This window comes from Asterias amurensis, chromosome 11, assembly GCF_032118995.1.
Source record: "Asterias amurensis chromosome 11, ASM3211899v1".
NCBI lineage: Eukaryota > Metazoa > Echinodermata > Asteroidea > Forcipulatida > Asteriidae > Asterias > Asterias amurensis.
The window spans coordinates 12,767,591-12,789,084 of NC_092658.1; the positions used below are offsets into that span (position 1 = coordinate 12,767,591).

General features: G+C 39.2%; 1 protein-coding gene across 4 annotated transcripts in view; it reads right to left on the reverse strand.

Annotated features, from left to right (window-relative positions):
* Positions 1-4,336: 4,336 nt before the first annotated feature.
* LOC139944385 (uncharacterized) overlaps positions 4,337-21,494 on the reverse strand; it is a 67,962-nt gene continuing 50,804 nt past the window's right edge. For 2 of the 4 annotated variants that reach the window (XM_071941391.1, XM_071941392.1), the window contains exons 11-25: positions 20,868-21,116; positions 18,541-18,804; positions 17,453-17,704; positions 16,576-16,830; positions 15,905-16,156; positions 14,734-15,078; positions 13,828-13,931; positions 13,019-13,165; positions 12,248-12,605; positions 11,332-11,507; positions 10,680-10,838; positions 9,670-9,767; positions 8,774-9,033; positions 8,018-8,096; positions 4,337-7,478 (exon numbers count right to left, since the gene is read on the reverse strand). In XM_071941391.1, the coding sequence (XP_071797492.1) occupies positions 6,947-7,478; positions 8,018-8,096; positions 8,774-9,033; positions 9,670-9,767; positions 10,680-10,838; positions 11,332-11,507; positions 12,248-12,605; positions 13,019-13,165; positions 13,828-13,931; positions 14,734-15,078; positions 15,905-16,156; positions 16,576-16,830; positions 17,453-17,704; positions 18,541-18,804; positions 20,868-21,116 (3,530 nt within the window). In that variant the 3' untranslated portion in view covers positions 4,337-6,946. The remainder of the gene's footprint in view (positions 7,479-8,017; positions 8,097-8,773; positions 9,034-9,669; positions 9,768-10,679; positions 10,839-11,331; positions 11,508-12,247; positions 12,606-13,018; positions 13,166-13,827; positions 13,932-14,733; positions 15,079-15,904; positions 16,157-16,575; positions 16,831-17,452; positions 17,705-18,540; positions 18,805-20,867; positions 21,117-21,494) is intronic. The other 2 variants (XM_071941393.1, XM_071941394.1) reach the window with 2 other exon arrangements.

Consider the following 21,494-nt stretch of genomic DNA (forward strand, 5'->3'; position numbering starts at 1 on the left):
TACGTGCTTTTTATAGCAGTGTCGGGAGTGTGGTGTATATTAGCTATGATTCTAAGGGGTCTGAATGCGCTGCCGGACGGGTGAGCCGGACAAGACTCGCCCGGTCGGTAATGGTGTTGAACAACTTCGAACAACTTCCGTTGTCTTGCGTTTCATTATAACACGAGGACTAGCATCATAATTACAACGTAGCTGGTAGATTTGTCCCTGAATTGGAAGCTGCTGTACTATAAGTGTAACGTTGTAGTGTAGTACTAGTAGTATGGCAAGAGTTAGTTTATGAAATTGAACTTTACTTGTAGTTGTTGTTCAGCTACACGCCATCTTTTACCGTTTGGTATGTTTTCGACAACACATATTTTCGATCCCCAACTTTGATTTACCGCGAGAAACGTAGTAAATAATATATGTCTACATTAAGACAAAATAAACAGCTGGGTTTCTTATCTATGGTGGCCCTGAAGGGACACAGCCAGTCGTGAATATTTTCGCGACGTCGTATATTTATTCACGACAAGTCGCGAATATTTTCGCGACGTCGTATATTTATTCACGACAAGTCGCGAATATTTTCGCGACGTCGCGAATATTTTCACGACTAGTCGCAAATATTTTCGCGACGTCGTATATTTATTCACGACAAGTCGCGAATATTTTCGCGACGTCGCGAATATTTTCACGACTAGTCGCGAATATTTTCACGACTAGTTGCAAATATTTTTTACGTCGTCGTGAATAATTCTGCGACTAGTCGTGAATAAATTCGCGACTAGTCGTAAATATTTTTTCAGTAGCTTGAGTGTGTAATTCTTACACGGCACGCGTAGAGAGCCAAGCTATGAAGATTGTAGCCACTCAGCTATGTGTATGGGGCCCATGTTTTATCCAGTAGAATTGTTATCGAAGTTCGAAAAAACAGTGTCTGACTTTCATCAATATTTCGGGGGTTTTCAAGGTTGAATTACTCCAAACCCAAATAATTCTGAATGCCAAAGGACTAATCTTTCAGTTAAACTTGGTGGGGGATTACGAGATGCGTTGCACCCTGCCGTGACGGAACGAACTCGCGTTTCAAAGTTGGAACGTTATGTTTTATCTGAAGAGTGAAAGTGCCAACGTTTATTGCCTAGCATAGGATAGCCTACTCCTACTAAAGTACTAGTAAAACTATAATGTCAGGCCTCGTAGGCCTACCGTATGGGCCATACGTCAACGTTAGTTTTGTTTAAATAACCCACCATCGATTTGCAAGAGTCGGAATTCTCCTCCGGATCCATCATCGTACGGGACAGCTTTCAGCTTAGTCTTACTAAGCCGTCAACGTGAATACAGTAATTACACACTCAAGCTACTGAAAAAATATTAGCGACTAGTCGCAGAAATATTCACGACGTCATGAAAATGTTCGCGACTAGTCGTGAAAAAATTCGCGACTTGTCGTGAAAAAATTCGCGACTAGTCGTGAAAAAATTCGCGACTTGTTGCAAAAATATTCACGACGTTGCAAAAATATTCGCGACTTGTCGTGAATAAATTCACGACGTCGCAAAAATATTCACGACGTCGCAAAAATATTCGCGACTTGTCGTGAATAAATTCACGACGTCGCAAAAATATTCACGACGTCGCAAAAATATTCACGACTGGCTGTGTCCCGTCAGGGCCACCATACTTATCTCATCTGGGGTGGATTTCACAAAGAGTTAGGACTAGTCTTATCTCGAGTTAGGACCAGTTACTCGTCCTAACTTAGGACTCTCCATGCAATTTGTATATCTCCTAGGACTAGTCCTAAGTTAGGACTAGTCCTAACTCTTTGTGAAATCGACCCCTGGTCTGTGTTTGTGCTTCAAGGGGATGGGGTGTGTTGTACTGTCATATGCCCAACACCTACGAATTCTTACCAAATAGCCATCTTGCCGGAAACCCATGACACTTGGATACTTTTTTAACCTTTCTCAAACACATTTCACATGGTCTAATTTTCTTCCTTCTATTTCTCAACCCATGATTGTTGCATTAACCGCGGTTGTTATATTTTGTTGAAAGTTTCTTTAGTTGTGTTGCAAATTATACACCACTGATTTCCAGCGACTTACAGTTTTGTTTTACTAGTAGTAGGGATTTCTCCCTCGCCTGCCGCCATTGCAACTACAGCCACGAGCACATGTGTGCGAGTGCTTGCAGAACGTTGTGATTGACATCGCAGCGAGAGTTTATAGCTCACCCAACAACCAATGAGAACGGGTTGTTAGTATATATTAGCATAATGAGCTCCGCCCTAAATTTTGGCAGTTACAAAACCATCAAGGCGCTACTTAGGAAGTTCCCATGTTCCGTAAGTGTACCATATGGTGTATAGTACGTATGTGTACATACGATGTACACGTATCATATGCACTGTGTTATGTATGGGGGTGCGCTGGCAGAATTCAGTGATGGGGACTGGGATTTTGCAGATCGCGGCTGGCTGTAGCGCCTTGATCAAGGCTACATGCATGGTCCATAAAAGTGTATAGTGAAAACAAAGATTAGAAACTCACAATTACTTCCCCCCCCAACAAGCATACATGGGAAAAACAGAGAAAAGCTGGAATTTGGGCATTCGCTGATAAAACTGGTTTCCCTACCTTTATGCAATCCTTGCTGGTTGATCACTGCTCCTGTGCTGGGTGACAAAGGTCACCCCTGGCTGCTAGGTCTCTGACATGTCTTAGTTGAAACACAGCTTGTTAGTGCTGTTATGTGTCTTCACTAAACACCAAAGAGGAAAAAGAAATAATTTAAACTCATAAAATGTTCATCTTTTATTTGTCGATACAAATAGTTTTCTTTTGGGACGATGGTTTGAATGACAGAGTTGATCACTGATATTAATGTGCAAGTTGTTTATCTGTACGTCTCTTCATTTTCCATACCCCGATAAACCACTTTTTGCAAGGGGCCCTATGTGATTTATGGATTTATAAAATAAAAATATTAATTTTCAACTTTAAGACACTTTAACAACTTCGCTTCAAATAACACAAACTATATAAAAGGCACACAACTCTTACACAACACAGGAGAGGACTTGAAGCAAACAAGGGCCAAAACAAGTAATGTCTGCCTAGTGTTTGCTTTGTATCGACATCTTCGAGTACAATCATGTAGGCCCCACACAAGCGTGCAAGTACTTTAATAATATTTTACTGTCTTTAAACTGTATTTTTTCAATTTAAAACCCAAGAAAAGGGTTGAAATATTTGCTATGTAGCAATCGGGATAAACTTTGTATGTTGGCACCTCGGCTGCACAACCAAGAAATGAATGACATGTCTGCCAAAAGAGGGCGCAATATTAAGTGCCCGCTTTATGGAAAAAATAATTTCCCTGTTACATCCTGCCAGGCCACTTTCTCATTCGTTTTGAAATAAATTAGTATTTATTTAACTCAAATGAGCAGCTACAAATGAGATATTTGTTTCGGTAAAAATATTTTTTTTCCTAAAGATGGTTGAAGCTTTCCTTGCTCCGCCCGTGTAGAATATCCCCCATAATTAAAGTGCAAAAAACGCCCACAACTCGCCCCTGCACGAACACAAAACCATGTATGAAAAATAATAACAAAATATTCGGTACGACACATTTAAAACATTTCTAAAACGGTCAGGTTTCTGTTTCAAAAACACGTGTACGAGCTCAGCTTCGCCTCGCCTATCTCTTTTAACAGTGAAGCCTGAAGTTCGCCCCGCTTTTCATTTATATAGATTTTTAAAAGCATAAATTCACTCAAGGAAGCCTTCTCCGGATGCTATTAGTTCTAGTCTACTCACCCTGATCATCTTACGGCCGTTTTGTCGACTGAATTTGCTATGAAATGTGGAAATACTACCGGGGAAGGAGATGGTTTGTGAGAAAATATGGAGTCCTTCAAAGCATGCGAGTTCTGGGGCCAATTTCATAGAGCTGCTTAAGCAAAAAATTTGCTTAAGCACGAAAATAGCTCGCTTATTTTACACACGTTACTGGCCAAAATTTCATGCCATATACATTGCTTATGACTAGTTTTTAGCTGTTGTTTACTTAGCATAACAATTGAGTGGAGTCTTGGCCGGTAATCTCATTTTACTAAGCAATGAATTTTTTGCTTAAGCAAATTAGTTTGCTTAAGCAGCTCTATGAAATTGGGCCCTGGTGAGAGGGTGCGCTCTTCGTGCGCGCGCGGTGCACCCTGCGCCACCTTCAGGCCCCAAACTGTTATTATTCTTAATGAATAAGAAGTAGCTAGGCTTGGGTCTCCAAAAATAATATAAGTTAAAGAAAAACTCACATGAGATTCTTTTTCTTCTAAAAGGCAACGCATATCTTTTATTTACACAACAATACAATGGAGTATCATTCACTTTACACATTTTTGCAAAATATTTTGAAATCGTCTGTCAACTCATTTACATAGCCCCTATCCAAATGTAATAACTTTTAGTTCCATATCTGGCGCCAATTTGTATAAAGCATGTATAAGCAGAGAAACATGGTGTTGAGCAAAAACAGCGCCGCGAAAATTCATAAAGCTAACATTGATGCGACTTGTTCCCCAAAGATTTTATATATTATTAGGTACAGAAATGTGCTGTGCAGTATTTCCTGAAGTTTTTATTTGAATTGGCCCTGTTTATGTAGTGTTTCCACTGTCTTACGATTTGTCATTGATTTTCGTTATAAGCGGTCATTAAAAGAAACACATCGGACAGTTTGCACTATGATTGGTCGACGACTGGTCACGTGGGATGCAAGTGACATTAATTGCCCATGAACAAGCATGATTGGTTAAAAGTTCAGTCGCACTGTGTGTTTGTTTTGCGGTAACTATCAAACCAACTGCTTTCTGTGTGTTTTTATGTTTTGGGGCAAAACAACTCAGAAAGTATACACCATTTGCACCAGTGGGTGATGACTTGGATAAGCAGCTTACCTGCTGCCTGGGCAGTCAACAGCCCTACTGGTCACTGTGCATGATTCCAATTAAGTGCACCGTTTGGAAAAGGAACTACATGAAGATAACAGGTGTTAGTTGTCAAATGAAAATGATGTTTTATTCTCGTCTTTTTCTTTAATGGGTCATGAGTATGAAAGAAAAGTCTGCCAACCAACTTTGTATTTATTGTGGGAGGAGAAGTGCACACATTTGCTGACAAAAATAACGATTTTGGTCATCCGTTTCTTATAAAACAAGGACATTGATTATTTTGATGATACTTTCACAGGTTAATTGGTCGGTTTAATTCGTTTAAAAACTAGAGGAGTAAAAAAGCTTTTCCAAATACTACATAATTAATAATTTTGTGACATTTTATTGTCCTAAATTTATTTAAGAGTGATTAGATTGGACCAGAGCTCTGGACTGAATATATTGCCCTCTATACTCTACTACTTTTCAGTTTGTTGGTATGTATTAATGAGCACTAACACTAGCATCCATAGACTCAATTCTACTACTCAATTTTACTACATTAGGCCAAAACTTGAAAGGCTTTGGGTAGCACCAGGTGAAAGTTTCACATTTTCCACATTTACGGAACACCATTGACAAAACAAGAACAAGTTCGATAAATCTACTCCGGGGTCGTAGAATAAAGAAAGACAGTTCTCTAACAAACTCTACCTGGCAAGTAGATACACACATGGTGTTACCGCAAACCAAATACGTATATGAAAAAGTTCCTAAATTATTGAGCAAAAAACACAAAGCAAACAAATACTTAATTGCTAGGAAAACTTCGTTTTCAAAAAAAAAATAAACAACATAACAACCAAAAGTCAACTGTGACTCAATGCCAACCGAAATAAAACACAACAGCAACTCTGCGAAATATTATGTAAAACACTGTGATGAACATTTGTATAGGTTGTCAATTAGCTTTTCCCATGAAATGTTTATTACACTCTCGTATGCATACAAGATTTGGTTGTGCATTTAGGCAGACGCACATGGACAAGGCTAGTTAAAGCAGTTTTTTGAACTGAGGAAATGTTAATGACAAAAAAGCAACAGGATTAAAGTGCTGGTGAAAATATCACCTAATGATCAAATAATTTTTTTACATTTTTTCAGATGAAGACAGTTTGTCAAATTTGTTCCATTCCTGATTAGCAACTAACACATTTGTTTTCAAAGTGAACGAACAAAGTAAAAACAACAAAAAAGACTAGATCCAATTTCAAAATTTGTATGTTTTCTTTGTTATAAATTGATCAATGTCAACCCACATTGCACATTCACCATTTCTGCCAACTGCGAGTCAATTCAGGTATTTTGTGACTCCCAAAATGACGGACAGGATAAGCGCCTACACCAATGATGCGCATGTGATGTGCAAACTGTGATGCAGTCTTCTGAATAGAAACCTTGCATAGACCGCATAAATATATGTCAAATAATGGGAACGTAAATGCCAAAATCTCAGCTAATGATAGGTCTACTTCAATATTGGTTTTTGTTTTAACTGTACTCGTTTTCCAAAGATCATTTTAATGGTAAGTTTCAACATGGTGCTTGTGCATAATGGGATATGGTTGCGGGTGCATATTGATGCGTTTTTATAACATGAACAAGTAACACTGGGTGTAATGAATGGAAATACTGCCTACCCAACAGCTGAACATGCGGCTCGCATTCATCTAGAAACATAAACTGAAAATTAAAAAAATAATCACATGACGTTCATTTTCTGCTAACTTTAAAGTCTAGCTTGACAAGTATATTTGGCAAAGTGGAAGGGTAACATTTGTTTAAACAAAATCATTTAAATAGATATATACATGTATAATATATAAACAACAAGAACAAGTGTAGATTGAAATTGTTTACAATTTACAATCTAAAAAGGTAATACATTTTTAATCTGTTGTCAATAATTTGGCACAGTTAACATTGAAATCACACTCACTAGTAAAGTCATTTGTATTATATATCTTCAGCTTTCCAGGAATAAGGCGTGCGAAATGTCCCGACGCGGGTAAAGCGAGTGGCGCGCGTAGGAACCTGCTTGGCCTTCTGTTCGCCATTATTCCGGTACAGTTTCTTGCCGACCATCTTCCTATGGACGTGGTACGTTGACGTCTTCCCGACGGTGAAGCGACAGCAAGAGCAGCAGTGTTTATCCATCAGATCCTTCTTCCCCAGGCAATAAATACCGGCCAGGAGTAGGGCGCCCTCGGCGAGGGCAAATATACTGAATACTGAGCGTAGCGGGTAGGAATCCACATTGGTCAGCATGAAGTAACAGACGACCGACCCGATCGAGGCGAGTATGCTTAGCGGGAGTGAGACCTTACAGCGTCGGATAGCGTGCATGATGTTGCGATCACTACAGCCGTAGCGACTACACAGTTCTTTGTGTAGCATCATCCCGATGATGTATAGATGGAAGACAAAGAGTAAGACCATGGGTGTTACGACGCCAATATACAAGGCCAGACCTTGGCTCAAGAAACAGCTATGAAAATGACCAAAAGAAAAACAAATTTTGTTTGGTTATTAATGCCAATAAAAAACACTTGGTTAGAAGCCTACAGCAGCTTTCGATAACAGGAAATATTTTGAGAAATATATCACTTCAAACTATATGTAAAAAGATGATGCGCACATTTTCTGTCAGCACCGTTCCTCAGATTATGTTTTCCTATTAGAGATTATTGTCCTTATTTATTGTTCCGATTTATGCAAAGGCGCTCTACGAACTGAGCTATCTAGCTCAATGTTGGCAGTCTCCCATTTTGTAAGTACTTTTGTTCAGTGACGACTAGATCTACAGTTTTATGGAATTCAAGAAGCAATAGGAGGAAGTTTTCATTTGAGTCTTTTCTGTCAACCGTTTCTCAATTGTCTTTGTTTGATAAAACAAAACTTCAAATCGAGAGCAGTGGCTAGTCGTTTTTTCTTCAGATCCTCTGAGATAAGCAACCCTATACTATTCACAAACAAAAATAAACTCTCAAATGTTTTAGGGAAGAAATGAAGGGAACAAAATCTTACAATGTGTTGTTTTCTGTCCAGTTATTTGTCAGGAGGAAGATGATGACTCGGGAATAGAGTACAAAGAGAAGAGGAACACCTGAGAAAGAAGATTGATCAAAATATTAAACAAATTGTTTTGCCTGGTTTATATTTTGGGGAGGTCTACAGATTTCAACTTTTTTAATTTCTTAATTGTATATTTTTGCTTGTATTATAAAATGCTTGAATAAAGTATTTAGAGTCTTATTTATAGTTTATCTCACCAGTGATTCTTTTTCAGAGCTACCTGAAATGAATTTCACTGAGCTGCTTCAGCATAAAAAGTACCCAAGCACATCTGAATTATGCTGAGCAGATGAAGGTTGCTAGCCTTAATACTACGGTGTTTTTCGCCTAACAGAACTTGTCAAAATAATTTTTCGGAACAGCTAAGAAAACTCCCTGAAAATGGGTTGTGAAAGAGATTTGTTCTACTACAGTTTGTTACATGACTCTGTGTTGTTGTAGTCCAAGCTTTGATTTGGTCAAGCTGGACTATTATGGCATCAGGCTTCAGCATCTACGGTAATTACAAACCCCTTGCGATCGTTGTCACACTCTTAGAAAGACCCCTTAGTGAGGCCAAAAAGCGTCATCACTAACGCCATAAGAGCCAAATCATTGCTGTTCCTTTTTTGTGCACAAATATCTGTGCATGACTTTAGCGTCTCTATAGTGTTTTGTATTTTGAGAGGGGTCTATCCAAACTAACACAGTGCATCTAGTTTTACTCACCCCAACATCCGATGGTGACCCTCACAATGTGTCGGTTTAGAAACTCTTTCCGTATCAGCACTACCTGCCAGAACAGGTTAAGGGACTCCACCGCTGTCCAGCTCAGCGTGACCAGGAGGAAGTACTGCAGCAGGGCAGCGATGATGGTGCACCCCACGCCATCACCCAGTTTGATCTGGTCGATGCCACCCAGGAACAACCCGTTGAGGAACAGGAGTGAGATGCATAGATTGATGATAGTCCTGTGTGGGATCTTAGCCCTGATGGTATCAAATTAATCAAGTTATAATTACACCAATCATTTCAAAGTCATTGATATCCTAGACTGGACCGTTCCAAAATCTAAGAGGGGGATCAGGTCCCAGTGTTTTGTCTGTTATTTTTTGGAGGGGCCAAAAAATAATTTCACTCATACACTTTGTGCAAATTTGTTCAGAATACAAACCTTCCAGATATCCCCATTTGATAAAGTGGAACCAGCTGTTCTTTGTAGTGGGCCACCAGGGCTCAATTTCATGGCTCTGTTACCATAAGCACAGAATCGGCGCTTACGAAAGCAGGGAATTATGTGCTTACGGCAAGCGTATTTCACGGGTTAGCGGCGAATTGTGGCTTCTGCGCGTGCGTACTCCTCGTTACTAGGCATTCTACGATTACAAGGCTAGCGCAGAAATTCGGCGCTTGCATGTAAGCGGGGAATCGTGAACGTAAGCGCATAATTCGGTGGTAAGCAGAGCCATAAAATTTGGCCCAGATGTCTTGTTGACAGTTTGTGCTAAGTTCTGAGATTTCCAACCCCTCGCCCTCTGCCAAACAAAACCAGTGACTAGTGGAACCTTCCTTCGTTTGTGTAATTCCGTAGGTTACTCCAACACTTAAAACTCTTTCTTACTTACCAGATGCTCAAACTGATCATGGCCGCAGCGGTCATCATTCCAATGCACAACACACAACCAGCAAACACAATGATGTCAATCAAGAACACCTTGGGAGTCTGTCAATATGATACAAATCAAACATTGGTTTCATTAAATATTTGAATTGGGTTAATTGAGAATGGGAAGACGAGTAGGAATTGGTTTCATCAATCTCGAGAAGACAAAATTACAGATTGGTTTTATCAAGCGTCAGATATAAATATACCATTTGGTTTATTAACATATGGGTTTTTATCAAGAATTGGAAGATGAATTACAAATGGTTTTGGCAAGTTGGAAAGACGAGATTCAAACTAGTTTTTTTCTCTTCACCATTGGGCAGATGATTTATGAATTGGTTTCATCGACATGGGGAAGACGGTTTTACAAATTGGTTTTGTCACGATTAGGTAGACAAATCTATAGAGTGATGAGGCCTTCTAACAAAAATCCTACCATTTTGAACAAGGAATTGCCCAGAAGGTTGCCCAAAAGAATAAGTTCATAAGATAATTTGTGAATGGTCTTGGTACATGTAATTAAACTGCACACACTGTACTCATAAATATTAACATTTCATGTAAAATAATAGGTAAATGCCAGTATTAAACCCATTGGACCCTTTCCGTATACAGTATTGTCCAAGGCCCACACTTCGTGTATCACAACTTCTATATAAAACAACAAACCTGTGAAAATTAAGATTCAATTGGTCATCGGAGTCGGGAGAAAATAACCGATAAACCACCCTTGTATACGCACGTTTCGTTGTGTCATGACATGTGTTTAAAATAAATCCGTAATTCTCGATATTGAAATGTTTTACTGTTTTTTCAAAAAGTGAAGCATTTCATGGAATAATGTTTCAAGAGAAGTCTTTCACCACTACCTTCTGTAAACCCTGTAAGTTATTTGTAAATCTGTGAACTTTTTTTTTTTTTTCTGTACCAAAAGGGTCCAATGGCTTTAAACAGGGATAGCGAACTTACCAGACGTAGTGCAAAGTGTGTCAGGTGACTGCAGACGCAGACAATGTGTCCAGACTCTAAAGTCTCAGTGAGGTGGCAGCCATTTGGGGACCATGCCCCGTTCCCGTCATGCAGTGATTTATTCCAAAACACGCACTCAAACTCCCTCCCAGGGTGTTCCTAAGGTAAGAATAAATGAAGTCAACATTAATTTCATACTACTCTTCTCAAAATATAGTGTCTTTTTACACAACATAACATTGATAAGTGAAATAATAGAGACAGAAAATAGAGCAGAAAATGTTTCTAGTGATGCCTAGCTTCTGACTGGTACTCCCGACAAAGTTATAGACAAAAGAGGGAGACTGCCAACATAGGGCAAGAAAGCGTCGATATGTTAATCCTGAGGTCGTTGGTTCAAGTTTGAGGTTTTTGTTCCCTCTTACCCAAATCATTTAAAATTTACCCAGTCAGTTTCCCTGGTGATTTATTAAATGATACCTTTGTAACAAGTAGGCTTTTGGATAAAAATTACACACATTTTTCAGGGTCCTTTACCAAAGTATGACCCTACCTCAAAGCCATATGTCTTATTTTGAAAAACTCTTTATAACAAGTAGGCTATCGGATTTCATTAAGTATAACCTTTCATTTCTTATTCTGAATAACTCACCTGCCATGGCCTGAGTGTAATCCTTGCAGAGCCGTTGTTGAAGAGAATGTCTCTCTTGACGCCAGCCACACTGGCTGAGATTACTCCACTATTAATATCATCCTCATCAAGGGATTGGAATAACTTGGAGTTATTGTAGAAGGTGAAGATGGCTGGGTATGAGGACGATGGAATACCTGTCAACAAAAATTGTCAATAATTGACAGTCAAGACAAAAGTAGAAGAGTACAGTTTTTAATTATGACCCTTTTTGGCACAGTCAACCAGGTTTTGTAGATTAAGCGTTACAAATAGTAAGGAGACTGTTCAAATGAACCGATGCTTGTGGGGAACATAATACAAAAAAATAAGCAAAAACACAAAAACAGACAGGAGAGAATGCAAAATGTAACAAGCTTATTCTACAGATAATGCAAACAAATAATGACAAAGCTAGTCCCAGCTTAAAGCAAAAACAATATGAGATTGAGAGCTTAAGACGAGCAGTGGAGTTGAGAGTTGGTTATCAATGACATTCCACAGATGAGAACCATAAGTTTATTACACACTCAACAGCACTTTTAGCTAGTAAAAGAATGAAAAGGCCGGTGAAAAACCCCCATTAAAACACTAAACTTTGAGAAGGAAAAACAACAGGTAGGGATTGAAACCCAATCCACATGCAATCCCACCGGTCTGAAGTGGGATTCGAACTGGGGTTCGTAGGAGTGGTTTTTTTTTTTTGGGGGGGGGGGGGACTGATCTGACTTATCTATAACTGCAGTTTTTAAAATTGTTGTCTTGACCCGCTCAACTTAAATGTAAGTACTTAAACTGTCTGAAGATTTTAAATAAATCATAAATAAATAAAAATGTACATTTTTTTCCAAACATTTTTTATTTTTACTTTGATACAGATCAACATAGCATCACCCACCTAAGGAAGTGTCGTACCAATACACATCAGTCGGAAGTGAAATGGAGGCCTCCACATCGTCACTCCTACCAGCATAGTTCTCATCAGCCGTCACCTCATCCTCAGAGATAACCACCCTAGCACTGCCGTTCCGCATGGAGTAAGTCACAGTGGAGTTCCGTGGCACCGACTCAGTCCACACGGCCACGTTGTCCTCAGTGCGGATGAAATTACGGTTGCCTCGGTGGGCAAAGAGAAGATGGTAGTCTAGGGAGTTCAGAATCCTTGTGTTGGCCATGCTACTGTCTTGGGCTAGCTTGAATTCCTCAGTAGGTGTCTGTAAGATGTTGTCTGTAGATTTGATTATGTTGGAGATGACCTGTTGGGAAAATCAATGATCATAAAATGTACCATGAACACTGGAAAATTGTCTGCCAAGTTTGCAGAGTCTCCAGGGCCAAAGTCATTGGCATGTTGTGGCCATGCTGCGTCCTTCGGATGGGACGTAAAGCCCTTGGTCCCGTGTTGTGTAATGCACATTAATGAACCCAGTGCACTTAATGTAAAGAAGAGGGTTTCGCCCTGGTGTTCCTTGTCTAATTGGCCATACATTGTGTCACAGCACTTTGTAAACCATTACTTGGTGCTCTAAAAGAATAGGTATCATACTTCAAAGCTAAGCTCCACTTTCCTAGCACAAAAAATACAGAGCGCTTTGATACACCCCTAGGGGTGTGACTTAGTAATTTACAAAAGCCCAGTATTATTATTATTGTTATTGCATGTACTTACGCTGGAAGACGTGGAGCCAACCACAGCTATGTGTTCCAATACCGCAGCGAATGACTCGATTCCATCTGCTGTGATTGTATCGTGACCGGTTGATATCACATTCAAGGCCCCAGAGTAGATCTCAACATTATCCTCGTTTACTGCTATCTGTTGGGGTAAAAATAAATAAAAACAATTTTTGAGTCAAACTTGATTGAAGAGGATCAGAGCATACTGAATAAAACTTCCAATTGTTTATAACCAACAGTTCTTTTCAGAACCACCACAACTCATACAAAGTTTTATAATGTAGCGTCTCCATAAACCACACAAGATTTTATTCCCATCACCATGCAGTTTAAAATTTTACTAAGTTGATTGGTGATAATGACAATTCTAAATTTCTTGGTTTTCACTTTAACTAAAATAAAATGTGGTCAAACTGTCTACAATGTTAGTCCATCGGACTCAAGTTCTGATGGTTGACTCAACAGAGGAATATTGGTGCGATTTCCAGTCATGACACTTATGTCCATTAGCAAGACACTTACCTTAACTAAGTGCTTCTCTTAAACCAGATGTACAAAATGAGAACTTGCAATGGTAGCGAGAGACTGTATTAATGTAGATTGGTTAACATGTTTAACCACTTGTTCATTTGTAGAGAAATTGAACAAACTGTAGACTTCTTTTTACCATGAGCTTTTTACATGTTTTATGAAGAATGAACAATACAAACTGTTGATATAAAATTGTACATAGTATGGGGACCTAAGTTGTAATTTTTATAATTGAAGCAAAATCCCAACTAGTCTCTCCCTGCAACTTACATTGGTCAGGTTATCAAGAAGTCTATCCGCATCACAGGTTGAGGGCAGTATACAATGACTCATTACCTTCAGGGTTGTTTCCTCAACATAGCAGTCGCAAATACCTAAATGTTTATGAGGCATAAAACTCTCAAATAAATGGGTTGTAGAAAGAGTCAGCATTCAGCATTGAATGAGGCTATATTGTGGGGGGGGGGGGGTTACAGACCGAGAAAGTTTTGCATGTTTTCGGCCATGGAACCTTGGTTCTCCTGTCAATGCTTTAACGAGTAGATGAAATAAAATCATGTGGTTTAACAATGGACTACGCACAAGTCTTTATAACATAATATTAGAGAAGCGTTTATGTTAGAGAAAAAAATTTAATACTGACACAGGCTTGAAAAAAAACCTACATAGTACTTGTGGGTTCATCCTCAACTAAAACTGTTTTGGGAGAAAAGTTAGTTCTATGAAGAACCAGATTTTATGGGAGCCAACACTTCTCTCAAAAGATTTGTACCGACATGCTACTTGCACCTGTACCTTGGTTTTCCTTACAAACCTTACAAATCCACACCTTACAAAGCTTTACAAAAATCACTGACTGGGCAGTTTTCTAAGTTAATCGACACAACAGCTACATTTGTGTATTGTAGGTCTGCATTTGGTTTCAAAAGGGGAGTTCCAAACTCAACTTATTTAGGATAGCTATAAAAACTCTCCATCACACTCTCGATGATGCCATGCTTAATTGCAGTAAATATTAAATCACCATTATTAAATGAACATGATATGAGATGCTACCACATGTACATTTGTTGCCTAAGTGAAAAGAATAAAATGTCATCAGTGGAAGTTTTGTCCACAGATTTCTACCAATGAATTAAATTATGGGCAAATTTGAGGTTTAGTTTTAATACTCACCGTAGCTCTCAGCTGTTCTTGCTGCTGGTATATATCCAATTGTAACTCGTTCTACCGTAGTATCGACAAATGGAATGGTTGTATGATCGACGGCTGGAGTGGAGACTAGTCCAGCGCTACTACTGGCATGCAATGAGGTGGTGGTGACTGTAGGTGGCGCCCTTGTGGTTTGAAGATGCGTTGTTGTCATGGTTTGGGTTGTGGATGGGGTTGTGGGTCGGATTGTTGTGGTTGGTATTTGTGTTGTGGTAAATTGTGGTGTGGTAATCTGTTGTGCTGTGGTAGTTGGTTGTGTTGTGGTAACAGGTAGTGTTGTTGTTGGCATTTGGGAAGTTGTGGTCGGGGCTGGAAGTTAACATGGGAAAAATATAAATGAAATGAAACAGCTACTTAGCTATCTAAATCTATGATTGACAAATTCGATGAAGATGAAAGGCAATATGTCATGAATGATGACAATGGATTGAGCATTTATAAATCTACTCAGAAGTGGTTCATGCATAATGATAGAACGATTGGTTCCAGAGTAACACATTTTTTCAAAACAGTCTTAAAACAAAAAAGTCCAAATTTTCAATCTGGGTTACCAGTAGATGAAGTGGAATGCTGAAATGGTTTTTGACTACTCAATCTGGTGATGAGTTTAGTGGGTCCTTGTGTGGTAACCTCAATCAACATAACATGTGGACGTCGGTATGTTGCCATAAAGGGTCACATTACAAGAAATCTAGAATAAAACATCCTTTTCATCTGACAACTAACACCTGTTATCTTCATGTCATTCCTTTAGACTTAATTGGATCATGCACTAATGGGCACTCTTTAACACAAGCTGTGCTTACTATGTTGTTGCCCCCAATTTCATGCATTTTGTGTATCACTTTGCAAACATTGTATTTATATTGATTGAGGAGTTGGAAATAAATGTTGTACTGAACTGAACTGAAATCAGCAAGGCTGACTGTCCCAGGCAGATTAACTGATCATCAATAAAAAGAAACAACCCTACTGATTCCATTCAAACATCCAATAAAACATTTTCTACATGTATCTCAGGAGACGAGACTTCAAACTGTTGCAATTGCAGGGTGGTAGCAGGTTCAAATATGAAAAGGAATTAAATAATCTAAGGAGAATGTTAAAGTAAAATTAAATAAAATGATAGACATACCTTCAAGAACAGTGACATCAAATTGACAGATAACGGAGTTGTTTGATGAGTCAGTAAATGTGTACACCACAGTCGTCCTTCCAGCAGGGAAAGATGTTTTTGGCTTGTGGCTCCTCGTCACCGTAATAAGCAAATTAGAGTTGTCTGTTGCGTAGGGCTCCGCCCACTTCACGATGACCCCTGAAGTCATGTGCACTGGGGTTGTCTTGTTAATGTTTGACGGGCAGTGATGAATAACTGGAGCTTCATCATCTGAATATCAATGCAGTTTTGGATAGAGATAAAAACCATAAATATATTACAAATTGTTGATTGGATTTAAAGACTATCTTAAAATTATCAATAAATGGAGAGTGTAAACAAATCACAATACAAACTTTGAAATGGCAACATTAGTATAGGATGATAACAAAAGATATCATGATGCAGAGCTGTCAACATTTGCATCTTGGATTCAGGAATATTTTGTGCAAAAAATCAGGGAGATATCTAGAATTACATTCAACCTAACGGAAACGGTTTCCTTAACTAGGAAGATTTTTTCAATTATTTTTTAAAACAAGGAAATTTCTGCAGTGAGGTAGCAGCTCTGCATAAATTTCTTAGAATCGTTCATCATTTTCTTTCCAAATAAACGTCTAAAGGTTAAACGAGACTAGATGGGAACTTACCTATCTCGTATACTGTCACAAAGAATGTACAGACGGCCCTGTTTCCTGCCAAATCTTCAAAGACATAAGTGACGGGCGTACGACCCCCAGCGAAGACTTCTCCCGGTAGGTGGGAGGCAGTGACCATCTTCACCGTTCCTGACTCGTCGGTGGCTCGGGGGACATCAAAGTTGAGATGGACGCCGGGCGTTCCAAGCCGAATCGTGTCGTTGACTTTGCTGGGGCATCTTGTTATCACTGGAGGCGTCTTGTCATCTTTACATGAAAGGTGAATAAGGAACTGGTAATTATGGCAGAAGGTATCCCCTAAATGTCCCTATTAGACTATTTTCCTCTTGTACAGGAGTACCCATTAAAATCATGAGATTCCCAGCACACTGAAGATACAACGAAAGGGGAACACTATGCCCCATAACAAGCACCAAATGAGACTCTGGAAAGTTGCTGGTTATACCAGGTGGAAATCTCTTCTGGGAGGAGTGTTGGTGTTAAGAAAAATTTAATTTCAGACACAATAAACATTTATTTCATGTCAACATCAATTAATACTTTGCAATAACATTATTCAAATAATAATAATTTGTACTAAGGAAAACGTGTGGTCTCGACATTTGAAACGTACTCTGTTTGTTCAGGAGAAGTGTTTATCATTGAATGGTTAAGCTATCTTGACAAACATTTTAATAATATTTGCCTACTGTACATGTATATGTTCAATCTACTGAAGTCGTAGAACACAAAATTTTAAGAGACAAGAAGTGGTTATGATCGCCATAGTTTTAACTATGGTATTTGAATATACTTATTCAATCATGAAATTGATAATATGGTCAACCTAATAGTAAATTTGATAAAATTAATCTACATGTATACTCACCAATCAGCTCTACTGTAATGACGAAATGACAAGCGGCTGCATTTCCGGAAGTATCAGTAAACTGATAGGTCACCACTGTTGACCCCAATCTGAACTTTGACCCTGATCTGTGGGTCTTTCTCATTGTGGTTGAGCTACCCGAGTCATCAAGGGCTGTTGGTTCTTCCCAGCTGACTGAGAGTTTATTGACTGGAGCATAAATGTAGTGGGTGGTGTTTTCAGGACAGTTGCTGATCACTGGTGGTTTGATATCTACAAAAAGGATTTAGACAATATTAACAAAGAGATCCATTGCATATGACCCCACACTCTCAAAAATGAGGCAGATCATTGGACAATAGCTGTTCTCTGTGCGTATAAATATAAACGTGCGCGTGACCTCAGTGTACCTGTAGCGTTTCGCGTTATGCAAGGGGAAGCTATTGATTTCTTACAGAATACAGCCTACGTGCCTCCGAACAGTGCGCGTATCTTTGGGTTTTAACTCTCTTTTGTGCATGTTTGTATACGATTTTGACCCCCAAAATGACACCCAGGATAGGCACATGTGAGTATGCTGCGCGTATTGCATGGTGGAAGTACTAACATGGAAGAGAGGTATGGGTAGCACCAAGTGAAAATCTCTTTTGAGTAGTGTTTGGTTTTGAAATGAACCGGTGGTTGTCAACTCAGTATTTCAATCAGTATGCTTTAAGAGCTGAAGACGATCTCGGCAAAAGAGATTTTCACATTGTGTTACTGCAAACCTCTCTTGGTAGCCTTATCAAAGATTAATTTATTTAATCTTATCGTTGCCACTTGGCGTGTCTTGGCCGAGTGGTTTTAAGAGCACTCAAGCTCTGATGTTTCTGATCAGCAGAATGTGGGTTCTAGTCCTTGTCATTGCACTCGGGTCCTTGAGCATGATACTTTTAGATTCGTTTGTTGGCTCTCATTCTGCAGTCTGGGCTCCATCTTTGGTTAACAACAATAAGCAGGGGCTGAGAAAAGTTATGTTTATTGTCACAAATTCTAAGCATACGGCCGCCCATTGAAATTCTAACTGGTTCCCCCACTTCAAGTACTAACCCATGTCTCTTTTCACTCACCAATCTCATCCACTGTCACGGTAAAGTTACAGAATCCCTGGTTCCCGGAGGTATCTGTGAAAACATACGACACGCTGGTATCTCCAATGGGAAACGTCTCCCCTGGACGATGAGTCGACTGGCCTAGAGGTGTAGCACCAGTGTCATCAATTGCTTCCGGTTCAAGCCAGAGGACTTTGACCCCAGCGGAAGCAGAACCCAGTGGGACTGAGTCGTTGACGTGAGCGGGGCAGTTGGTGATGGTTGGTGGTGTTGTGTCTTTGACTGAATGGATGGAAATTTTCAAAACAAGATTGAATGTAATGCGAAATTTCCATTTAGGTTTGAGGCTGAAGGTATTACATGATTGGTAGAGCTGTTGTTCTAGAATAATTCTGTTCTCAGTTGACCAAAGGGCTGGAAGATCAACACTAAAACATTAATAGCAAATGGTCATTGTTTTAGAACAAATTCTTATTAAATTTGTCAAATAGTTAAGGGAATGTTTGTTTAAATGTTATTTAGATAAAATACTTTCAAAATGCATGGTTATTTATTTGACTCATCATAATCAGTACAAAAATATAGATTAAGTTTGAACATGTTTTGTGTGTGCAAGAAATTATCAGGGTATATAACCCCACGGTGCACTACCGACTACTGTTTGCAAACAATGGCGATCCATCTCACAGTCTAATCAGGCATCCTTCGCCTAAAGATATTTCCTTAATGATATTCACTTCCACAATCCTGAACAAATTAAAACTCTTAAAAGCCGTTAATGAGTTTGACAGTGAAGTTATTTACGTATGGCATAGTGGAGATACCATACATTGTTTCCTGCATCCATCTGATATGCTGATTAGCAGCGTTGGGGCTAGACTCAAAAACAAGTCTGTTAAGCATGCATGTTTTAATAATCTCCGGAGTTGATACAGTGGCAAAGCAGCGACACAAGAATGCATTCTTGAAAGCAAGTCTATGTCAAGGTCAGTTATTTGAGACACAGGGACGCCATCTAAATGTGTTATATCTCTAGTTATAAGGCAAAGTATACCTTTGCTTTTTGGAACCATTTGATTGTTTGAATCCTTTAAAATGTTAAGACGTATTCAATAAAACTAAAAAAAAATTGTTCAATAGGTGGTCACGCTTTTGGGCGAATATGTCAACACAGGAAGAATAACCCCTATTGGATTGGAATACACAATCTGCGAAGCGTCAGGCCTACATGTACATTGAATTATTATCAAGATTAAAATTTTGGGGCATAAAAACTTGTATCTTTTCAATAACCACACAACTTTGAGGCAAAGTACTTCTCAAAAAGGTTCATACTATCGACAGCTACATCTATTGTAGGTTTTTTTATTGCCATAAACTTGCAGAGTGACTACTACTCGTACCAATGTATACTTTCCCTTTAAACTAGTCGAACAAATCTTGTTTACATGAAATGAGAGGTCCTGTGTTTGTGATCAATGCTTGGACTACAATTGATTCAATTTACCTAGGCCTACAAATGATTGAGAAGTCTTTCATCTACCGGGGGATAACATTACCGAATGGAATTCTGCCTCAAAACAACTTAATGCACTTAATTTATTGATTTGGTAACAGATCACTTGTCTTATAGTTAAGTAATGCACCCGAATACATTAAACATATTGTGCAATTTAAGATAGTTGTTTATAAGTTAAACGTTGGAGCCCTCTCGGTGAGTTTTGATCATATTTCAATTTACGAATGCAAGAATCTACTTTTGACATTGAACGATTTTACTCTCTTGAATTTTATCAATATGAAGTTATGTAATATTTTGGACTGTATCAGTTTGTGAAATTGGACGTTTGATCACTCCAATCCAGATTTTTCACAAATCTTGTCCGACTGATCTTCCCCCTCCCCGGGCTGGTGTTTCAATCACAATTCCATTTAATTTTTGCATTCTTATAGCGCCACTGCTTCATGAACGAAAAAACCTTGCAAAAAAACACTCATCGAGCCTTCGTCAGATGTATTCTTACTAAAATTCTCTTTCGGATTTTGAATTTATTGCTGCATGGCCATATTTGTTGGGTTCCCTGCTTACAAAGTGATGATACATACCATTTGAAAGGACATGGGGTTGGTTTCACATGAGATAAGACTAATGTAGTCTTATTTCGAATTAAGCCGAGTTACTAGTCCTAACTAAGAAATAGCCATATATCTTTTAATATCTCCTAGGACTGGCCCTTACCCTTTGTGCAATTGACCCATGACTACCTTTTACTTCAGCTTCAGTTTGGTTTTTAAAATGAGATGAACAGCAGAAAACAAAATGGTCAAAAAGGTAAATATCTTACCTAGGGTATACGAAGCTCCCCCAATCCCAGTCAACTCCTCGCCCTCACCGACGACCTGTACCCCAATCTCATACGTCACCTCCGGCTCCACGTCACTTAGGGTACTCCGAGGTTCCTGGGTTGAGATGACTCGAATGTCTTCCCCATTGGCGCTGATGACAGACACGAGGTATGATGATTGGTAATCTGGCCAGGTCACCTCCAGGGCCGTTGGAGGATGACCGCGGACCACAACATTTCCCCAGAAAGCTGTGGGTGAGAAAACAACATAATGTTGACATACATGGAAAACAGGCTCGGATAGAATTCATGGAGCTCTGGACAAATCGAAAATTACTACCATGTAGATTCTTACTAGGGACACTTTATCATAAGCTACGCTCAAGTCAAGTGTCTATGGCTAGAACACTTTTCAATGTAGCCTTGCTCAAGGCAGTCGAATTATTCACTCCGAAAAAAGACCGCCGCTGTATAAAAACCCAGCCGTATCCACTGTGCGTAAAACCCACCCGTATTCACTGTGCGTAACATCGCACGACACGATGCCCCCCGTACACTATCCGCATGCGGAGGCCGTCAGGCCGACAGCCTTGTAGGATCTGTGTTGAAGCCACTGACCTCATTACT